The 10,205-nt window shown below is 43.7% G+C and overlaps 1 protein-coding gene across 1 annotated transcript; it reads right to left on the reverse strand.

Moving 5' to 3' along the window:
• Positions 1 to 2,799: 2,799 nt before the first annotated feature.
• On the reverse strand, positions 2,800 to 9,632 carry pgap2 (post-GPI attachment to proteins 2). Its single transcript, XM_039006020.1, has 6 exons — positions 9,271 to 9,632; positions 8,758 to 8,926; positions 7,978 to 8,227; positions 7,650 to 7,756; positions 4,726 to 4,834; positions 2,800 to 3,516 (listed from the first exon to the last, which is right to left on the reverse strand). The coding sequence occupies exons 2-6, from the start codon at positions 8,923 to 8,925 to the stop codon at positions 3,386 to 3,388; spliced, it is 765 nt and encodes a 254-aa protein (XP_038861948.1). The 5' UTR covers position 8,926; positions 9,271 to 9,632; the 3' UTR covers positions 2,800 to 3,385.
• Between the last annotated feature and the right edge of the window lie 573 nt (positions 9,633 to 10,205).

Genomic DNA, 10,205 nt, shown 5'->3' on the forward strand with positions numbered 1-10,205 from the left:
GGACGGCCGGGGTGTTAAGCATATCCCAGTTTAGGTATCCTAAACATTACGAACTCTGAAGATAGATGGGGGGGGGGGGCAATCAATTCACATATGGTGTCCAGGGCACAGCTGGGGGCTGAAAGGGGTCTATAACAAGCGGCAACGGTGAGAGACTTGTTTCTGGAAAGGTGGATTTTTAAAAGTAGAAGCTCGAATTGTTTGGTCACAGACCTGGATAGTATGACAGAACTCTGCAGGCTCTCTCTGCAGTAGATTGCAACCCCGCCCCCTTTGGCAGTTCTATCTTGTCGGAAAATGTTGTAGTTGTGGATGAAAATGTAAGGATTTTTAGTGGCCTTCCTAAGCCAGGATTCAGACACGGCTAGGACATCAGGGTTGGCAGAGTGTGCTAAAGCAGTGAATAAAACAAAGTTAGGGAGGAGGCTTCTGATGTTAACATGCATGAAACCAAGGCTTTACGGTTACAGAAGTCAACAAATGAGAACGCCTGGGAAATGGGATTGGTGCTGGAGGCTGCAGGGCCTGGGTTAACCTCTACATCACCAGAGGAACAGAGGAGGAGTAGGATAAGGGTACGGCTAAAGGCTATAAGAAGTGCGTTCGGAACAGAGCGTAAAAAGAGCAGATTTCTGGGCGTGGAAGATTCAAGGCATAACGTACAGACAATGGAATGGTAGGATGTGAGTACAGTGGAGGTAAACCTAGGCATTGAGTGACGATGAGAGGTTTTGTCTCTAGAGGCACCAGATAAGCCAGGTGAGGTCACCGCATGTGTGGGGGGTGAGACAAAAGGGCTATCTAAGGCATATTGGGCAGGGCTACAGTCAAATAAGACAATAATCACTAACCAAAACAGCAATAGACAAGGCATATTGACATTAGGGAGAGGCATGTGTAGCCGAGTGATCATAGGGTCTAATGAGTAGCAATAGGGTCTACCAACACCATTGTGTACCTAACTTGAGCACAGGGAAGTATTATCCACAGGTACTGACTGTAGCAGAACACAGGAGGTCATTGGGGATGTTGGTGGATAGGGAACCGGATATGAGTTGGGATAGGTAGGGAGCATCTATAAGGTTCAGTTGTAGACCTATCAGTAAACTGTGAAGATAATAGGAGACAGATTCCATAGCTATTCTCACAGAAGTCGCTGTAGCACTGTTGGGATATCATCTTCCGAGGGCAGTGTTAGTAGTAGCAGGGGTTACCTTGGTAACACTGTTGGGATATCATCTTCTGAGGGCAGTGTTAGTAGTAGCAGGGGTTACCTTGGTAGCACTGTTGGGATATCATCTTCTGAGGGCAGTGTTAGTAGTAGCAGGGGTTACCTTGGTAACACTGTTGGGATATCATCTTCTGAGGGCAGTGTTAGTAGTAGCAGGGGTTACCTTGGTAGCACTGTTGGGATATCATCTTCTGAGGGCAGTGTTAGTAGTAGCAGGGGTTACCTTGGTAGCACTGTTGGGATATCATCTTCTGAGGGCAGTGTTAGTAGTAGCAGGGGTTACCTAGGTAGCACTGTTGGGATATCATCTTCTGAGGGCAGTGTTAGTAGTAGCAGGGGTTACCTTGGTAGCACTGTTGGGATATCATCTTCTGAGAGCAGTGTTAGTAGTAGCAGGGGTTACCTTGGTAACACTGTTGGGATATCTTCTGAGGGCAGTGTTAGTAGTAGCAGGGGTTACCTTGGTAACATTGTTGGGATATCATCTTCTGAGGGCAGTGTTAGTAGTAGCAGGGGTTACCTAGGTAACACTGTTGGGATATCATCTTCTGAGGGCAGTGTTAGTAGTAGCAGGGGTTACCTTGGTAACACTGTTGGGATATCATCTTCTGAGGGCAGTGTTAGTAGTAGCAGGGGTTACCTTGGTAACACTGTTGGGATATCATCTTCTGAGGGCAGTGTTAGTAGTAGCAGGGGTTACCTTGGTAGCACTGTTGGGATATCATCTTCTGAGGGCAGTGTTAGTAGTAGCAGGGGTTACCTTGGTAGCACTGTTGGGATATCATCTTCTGAGGGCAGTGTTAGTAGTAGCAGGGGTTACCTAGGTAGCACTGTTGGGATATCATCTTCTGAGGGCAGTGTTAGTAGTAGCAGGGGCTACCTTGGTAGCACTGTTGGGATATCATCTTCTGAGAGCAGTGTTAGTAGTAGCAGGGGTTACCTTGGTAGCACTGTTGGGATATCATCTTCTGAGGGCAGTGTTAGTAGTAGCAGGGGTTACCTTGGTAGCACTGTTGGGATATCATCTTCTGAGAGCAGTGTTAGTAGTAGCAGGGGTTACCTTGGTAGCACTGTTGGTATATCATCTTCTGAGGGCATTGATGTGAAACATATATACAGTGTTGAGTTACCTCAAGATGAGGTAAAGTTGGTTAAAGCCACCGCATGTGTATATTGAGTGGCTATGGAGGAAGAAGGAGATGGGGAACAAAGTGAAAAGGACATGGCTTGGGAACACTTCTTGGAGCCTTTGGTCGGGGAAGACTGGGTGAAAGCATGAGTTTTTTTTAGGGCCTTCATTTTTGTGGAACCCAGGCGAAAAGTATCCTGAAAGCATAGTCAGGCAAAGAGAGAGTGGGAATTGTCATGTTATCAAACTTTGGTTTTGTCTTTGCATATATAATTATGCACAGCTTAACACATTAATACTGTTATGTCTTGTGTTTCTTTTTGCTTTTCAAGTCTTGTTCTATCACTCTCTTAGGAACCAGAAGCTGAAATGGGGAAAGTCAAAAGTGTGATTATACAGAGGCCATAAGTCTTGGATTTGTAAACATAATAATCAACTGTGAATGGTAATCATGTTTTATTTTTTGGTCATGTTTCATTATCATTGTTTGTTTATTTATAAGTCATTTCCAAGTTTATATAATGTTGAACAGTATGGAATTAATGTTCAAAGGGGGAACTGATGGGTTATAAACTTAATAAAATATGAAATATCCTTATTCATGTTACTGAGGGAGAGAGGGGAATGCAGAACGTTTACATTCCGTCAGAACATGTTATTGTTAAACATCAGGTATCCTATGGAAAGGAGAAGGGTCACAGTCTGGTACAAGGACAGCCGTGAGTTGGGAAGGAGTGAGGAATTTGGGCAAGAGGTCAGGTCAGATGAAGTGAGGAAGAACAGATATCACTAATCTTCTGTATCGCAAAAGAGGTGTGTTGGCTGTTCAGATGTGTAAGTAGAGGGCTCAGCATAAGAGAAAGGGTTATTTACCAGTACTTGTGTGAATATGTTTTTGTCTGTTCAGCTGTCTGACCCTTTGGGTGAATAAACTTGCTGTGTGCTTTTATAGTTGTCCGTCAGGTTCTAAAGAACAAGGTAAAAACTAACAAGAGTAGCGGTGTGTCCTCCGTCGCGCTCAGTCTTCAATAGCGTTTGTCCTCTGCTGGAGTGGTGACCATCACTTCCTTGTTTCCAAAGTCCCAGAATGCCGTCATGTGGAAGGCCATGTTGGAGAGCACCACCAGGTACTCACATAGCGCGAACAGAGTGTAGACTGGAGAGGGAGGGAGGGAGAAAGAGAGGGAGGGAGTAAATGAGATGAGACATCAGTCAGTTATCAGTCACTTGTCTCAGTGAAGGAGAGAGATACACTATATATACAAAAGTATGTGGACACCCCTACATAGTGGATTTGGCTATTTCAGCCACACCCGTTGCTGACAGGTGTACAAAAATTGAGCATACAGTCATGCAATCCCCAAAGACAAACATTGGCAGTAGAATGGCCTTACTGAAGAGCTCAGTGACTTTCAATGTGGCACCGTCATAGGATGCCACCTTTCCAACAAGTCAGTTCATCAAATTTCTGCCCTGCTAGAGCTGCCCCAGTCAACTGAAAGTGCTGATAGTGTGAAGTGGAAACGTCTAGGAGCAACAACGGCTCAGCCGCGAAGTGGTAGGACACACAAGCTCACAGAATGGGACCGCCGATTGCTGAAGCGCGGAAATATATTCCGTCTTCGGTTGCAACACTCACTACCGAGTTCCAAACTGCCTCTGGAAGCAACGTCAGCACAAGAACTGTTCTTGGTTTCCATGGCTGAGCAGCCGCACACAAGGCTAAGATCACCATGCGCAACGCCAAGCGTTGGCTGGAGCCAGGCCTAATCGCCCAACATCACGGCCAGTCCTCACTAATGCTCTCGTGGCTGAATGGAAGCAAGTCCCCACAACAATGTTACAACATCTAGTGGAAAGCCTTCCCAGAATAGTGGAGGCTGTTATAGCAGCAAAGGGGACCAACTCTATATTAATGCCCATGATTTTGGAATGAGATGTTAGACGAGCGGGTGTCCACATCCTTTTAATAATGTAGTGTACATTCATACATGTGATATACATAGCATGTTACAAAAGAGTAGAGAGAATGTGTACACTAGAAGAGACAGGAGCGAGAAACCAGCTGGGGTGGAGGTGAAAGGAGCAGAGGTCTCAAACTGTAGTATTGGTGTTATCATTACTGGTAAAGACGGGGTTGACAAAGATATGAGGGAAATGGAGAAACAAAGCCCTAAACACAGACAACTTCTACTCAAACTTCCTCTACTACAGGGTGATGTATATTACAAAACATGACATTTTCAGGACCTGATTGACTGAGCAGAGGAAAGAAGGGCATAATAAAAAAGAATGGGTGGGGATCTGTTCAAAAGTAGTACACTATATAGGGAATAGGGTTCCAATAAGGATGCCAAAAACTCACTTATGGGTTCGCAGTACTTGTTGTGGCGTCTGAAAAAGTAGGCGGCGACCAAACAAAAGCTGACATTGAAGAGAAAGAGACGCACCTTCCAACGAAACGACGTGATCTCCTGGGAGAGACAGAAAGAGAGCCACCGACAAACAGAAAGAGAGATTGAGACAGAGAGAGGAAGAAAGAGATGGAGACAAACAGAGCGGTTAAAATGTAACTAGAACAGGTGGTGTTGCAACAGTGAGTTGAGTGCCTCAGACTGGTGAGGGTAGTTGGGTTGGTCCCAGTGTGTGTAACCCACTTCCCCTGCTTTGAACAGACCAAGCCACACACTAACAATACATAAGCTGTGGACTCAAACACATACAGTTGAAGTCGGAAGTTTACATACACTTAGGTTGGAGTCATTAGAACTCGTTTTTCAACCACTCCACAAATGTCTGGTTAACAAACTATAGTTTTGGCAAGTCGGTTAGGACATCTACTTTGTGCATGACACAAGTCATTTTTCCAACAATTGTTTACAGACAGATTATGTCACTTATAATTCATTGTATCACAATTCCAGTGGGTCAGAAGTTTACATGCACTAAGTTCACTGCCTTTAAACAACTTGGAAAATTCCAGAAAATGACATCATGGCTTTAGAAGCTTCTGATAACATGTCAATTAGCCTGAGTCAATTGGAGGTGTACCTGTAAATGTATTTCAAGGCCTACCTTCAAACTCAGTGCCTCTTTGCTTGACATCATGGTAAAATCAAAAGAAATCAGCCAAGACCTCAGAAAAAAAATGTAGACCTCCACAAGTCTGGTTCGTCCTTGGGAGCAATTTCCAAACGCCTGGAGGTACCACATTCATCTGTACAAACAATAGTACGCAAGTTTAAACACCATGGGACCACGCAGTCATCATACCGCACAGGAAGGAGACACCTTCTGTCTCCTAGAGATGAACGTACTTGGGTGCGAAAAGTGCAAATCAATCCCAGAACAGAAAATAACCTTGTGAAGATGCTGGAGGAAACAGGTACAAAAGTATCTATATCCACAGTAAAACGAGACCTATATCGACACAACTGAAAGGCCACTCAGCAAGGAAGAAGCCACTGCTCCAAAACCTCCATAAAAAGCCAGACTACAGTTTGCAACTGCACATGGGGATAAAGATCGTACTTTTTGGAGAAATTTTCTCTGCTCTGATGAAACAAAAATAGAACCGTTTGGCCATAATGACCATCATTATGTTTGGAGGAAAAAGGGGGAGGCTTGCAAGCCGAAGATCACCATCCCAACCTTGAAGCACGGGGGTGGCAGCATCATGTTGTGGGGGTGCTTTTCTGCAGGAGGGACTGGTGCACTTCACAAAATAGATGGCATCATGAGGTAAGAAAATGTGGATATATTGAAGCAACATCTCAAGACATCTGTCAGGAAGTTAAAGCTTGGTCGCAACTGGGTCTTCCAAATGGGCAATGACCCCAAGCATACTTCCAAAGTTGTGGCAAAAGGGCTTAAGGACAAGAAAGTCAAGGTATTGGAGTGGCCATCACAAAGCCCTGACCTCAATCCTATAGAAAATGTGTGGGCAGAACTGAAAAAGCATGTGTGAGCAAGGCCTACAAACCTGACTCAGTTACACCAGCTCTGTCAGGAGGAATGGGCCAAAATTCACCCAACTTATTGTGGGAAGCTTGTGGATGGCTGCCCGAAACATTTGACCCAAGTGAAACAATTTAAAGGCAATGCTACCAAATACAAATTGAGTGTATGTAAACTTCAGACCCACTGGGAATGTGATGAAAGAAAAGCTGAAATAAATCTCTACTATTATTCTGACATTTCACATTCTTAAAATAAAGTGGTGATCTGAACTGACCTAAGACAGGGAATTTTTACTAGGATTAAATGTCAGGAATTGTGAAAGACTGAGTTTAAATGTATTTGGCTGTGTATGTAAACTTCCGACTTCAACTGTACACCTCGGGTGACACCATCATAGTTCTGTGTGTGGATATAAATTAATTTCCACACCTGTTTGCTGGTGTTGAAACTGTGGCTCAATGTGTGTTGAAAGGCTATCAGAGATTAGTGTGTGTCCATAATGAGCCAGGGCCATAATGAGCTCTCTGGTATTCAAAAAGCATCTCAAAGCAGCAATGCTAATCTAGGATCAGGTCTCTCTGTCCAATTATATTATGATCAAAAGGCATAACTGATCCTAGACTCTTTATTAATAGGGTCCCTGGTAACAGTAGCTCAACACTGTCATGGGGTGGTGAGAAAGGGTCCTGTTCTCTGGCATGGCTGCTGTAGCAGTAATGACCCAGCCTCTGGCACACGTCTACAGTAATGGCATAGGTTTGAGTCCAGCCTACTCCCCTTTCATACAACCTCTCTCATATATATATATATATACCCCACTGTCATCCTCTTTCACTATCTGTTCAATAAAATCTGAAAATCCCATATAACATTTTTATTTACTACATTTACTATTTTGAAACAGACAAACAATGAAATTGTTTTTCCAAATGTTTACAAAGGAATTAAAAATAGACTACCGGTACATTTCTTTTCACTTTGACATGGTCTTTTTTTGTAGATCAATGACCGAAAATTACAATGGAATATATATCTTACCCCACTGTCATCCTCTTTCACTATCTGTTCAATAAAATCTGAAAATCCCATATAACATTTTTAAAAAGGGGTCCTGTTCCAAGTACAGGATGAACAGAATGAACAGTAGCTTTTTTAGTAGGATATTGAGACATTTATGACGAGTCTTAAAAAGTGGGATAACACAACGAGGATTACACTAGTACTCAAGGACTGAAGAGGCATGGCAATACGAAGGCACACAGCACAAATAAGAAACATGCACGCAGGCACACGCACGGTAAGGTGAGGGAATGAGGGCGTGTACTCTACCTCAGGGTTGAGACTGAACTTCTTAATCACCTGCCACAGTCTGCAGGTAATGAGCATGTGCAGAAGAGAGCAGGCGGCGAACGTGATAAAACCGTTCTTGTGAACACCTGCCGAACACAAACCCAGCAGTGAATGTAACTCTAAAACACCAGCACATAACACACATCTGTCACTTACGCTAAAATGAAGTGGACATTAATGCAGGGTGTATGAATGCATGTGTACGATGCATTAGCCCATGTCCGAACTTGGAATGCGAAGCAGTGTGTGTGTGTGCATATGTGTGTGTATGTTTGATGCATGCTTGTGCACATCTACCGGTACTCACTGTAGGTCTCAGTAGAGGACACATAGGTGAGTAACAGCAGGCCTACGTTCTCAGCCAGAGCAGCTATGAGAGCCAGGACGCTAAGGGCCATGTCAGGGAAGCTCTTAGCAAACCGTCCGCGGTAGAAGCTGAAGTAGGCCGCAGCCACCAGGAAACGAGGGGCCGAGTGCAGGCCGATACAGAACCTCCATATATAGCGCTCAGGGACCAGACTGATAGACGCACTGATGGAGGGTAGGTAGTTGGGCACCTGGTGGAGAGGAGGTGCAGCATGAGGAGAGGTCAGTCAATGGAGTGTTATTTGTATATGTAGTGTAGCACGTTCTACAATGCTGTATTTATTTAGGCGATACACACATTGTCAGTATTACCAGTAGTGTAGCATGTGTAGTGTAGAACATTCTGCATATAGCTGAGCTAATACTGCATTTATCAAAGTGCAACATAGGCCCTTATTTAAAAGAAAATTCCACCCAAAAAGTATATTTTGGTATTTGTTTCATTAGTCCATTGTAATACATTTTGGGACAATAACAACATGTCAGCATCCAAGATATTTAACTTTCAAAATACAGCCAGCCAGCTATATTTATGTATTTTTAAAGTTAAATATCTTGAATGCTGACATTTAATACATTTTGGGACAATAACAACAATGGACTAACAAAAACAAATAGGAAAACCTCCCTAGTCAAAAACCTTGAGAGGAAGTGTCAATGGACAGAGAGAGAGACAAGACAGACAGAAAGACACAGACCGAGAGTGAGGTGAACTACTCACCTGACAGTGGGTATAGGTAGACTCATCGAAATGGAACATCAGAGAAATGACGATGCAGGCTATTAGACCGGTTAGAGCCAGCAAGACAGTCCCAACGGCAAAGTCCGTGAAAGGAAGCCGGATCAGCGGCTTGTCCCGATCCAGACTTCCGTACAGTCCCTGCAGCATCCTGTCAACAAAACATCACCCAAACAAATGGAACAGCTAACGTTAGCCGAGCTCCTTCATTGATAACCATTTGGCTACTTTATTTTTAACATGGATGCTTGGACAGTTGGCTAGTAGAGTAATAAAAGCTACATAACGTTATTTGCTGTATTTCAATAACCAACTAGCTACTATGGCCGACCATCGGCGCATGCGCGGATAATTATGGCCAAACCAGTCAGCTACCTGACGTTAGGTTAACATGACAGAATATTCGCTAGTTAGCTGCTCTGGCATGTATTTTGAAATGAACCACAATAATAAATCAACCAAATATAACTAGTATGGAAACACACGGTAGCCTACCTGGCTTCCCTCCAAAGCTATCCCGACTGGGAGCTGGATTTCATAGCCTTCCACCCGGTCTCATCCACCAGACGACCATTATGGCTAACGTTAACAAGCGTTAGCTAGCTGGCTAAAGTCAAGAGGTAACAAGCTACCGGTTCTCAAAGAGGTCGTTCAAATTGAGATCTGTAGCTAGTTAGTGTAAAGTAATCGTTATCAGTGGTGTGAGTATACTGTGCTGATAGTTTAGTAATCCGTTAGCTTGTTGAATCTAATGGTAAAACAGCTGTAGGCGAAAAATACTATGAGCTGCACCCGGAAGAAGGTCCGCCATGCACAGCCATACTGGTATAATTTAAACCAGAGGGGAAAGGAAAGGCACAACTCGGAAAATCTGTCTCCCTCCAGCAGGCGGCGTTATTTCGTTGTTTCGCCCAACAAGCAATGAGTTTATTTATGTAAATCAGTTCCCAAACTTTTATAGTCCCGTACCCCTTCAAACATTCAACCTCCAGCTGCGTACCCCCTCTAGCACCAGGGTCAGCGTACTCTCAAATTTAGTTTTTTGCCATCATTGAAGCCTGCCACACAAACACTATACGATACATTTATTAAACATAAGAATGAAAGTGAGTTTGTCAAAACCCGGCCCCTGGGAAGTGAAAAAGAGCTCCAGGGCACAAATAATAATCAATAATTTTGCTCTTGATTTAGCCATCTTACATATAAAACCTTATTTGTTCATCAAATTGTGAATAACTCACCACAGGTTAATGAGAAGGGTATGCTTGAAAGGATGCACATAACTCTGCAATGTTGGGTTGTATTGGAGAGAGTTTCAATCTTAAATCATTTTCCACACACAGTCTGTGCCTGTATTTAGTTTTCAAGCTAGTGAGGGCCGAGAATCCACTCTCACGTAGGTACGTGGTTGCAAAGGGCATCAGTGTCTT

Source organism: Salvelinus namaycush, chromosome 12 (assembly GCF_016432855.1).
Source record: "Salvelinus namaycush isolate Seneca chromosome 12, SaNama_1.0, whole genome shotgun sequence".
NCBI classification, from domain to species: Eukaryota; Metazoa; Chordata; class Actinopteri; order Salmoniformes; family Salmonidae; genus Salvelinus; species Salvelinus namaycush.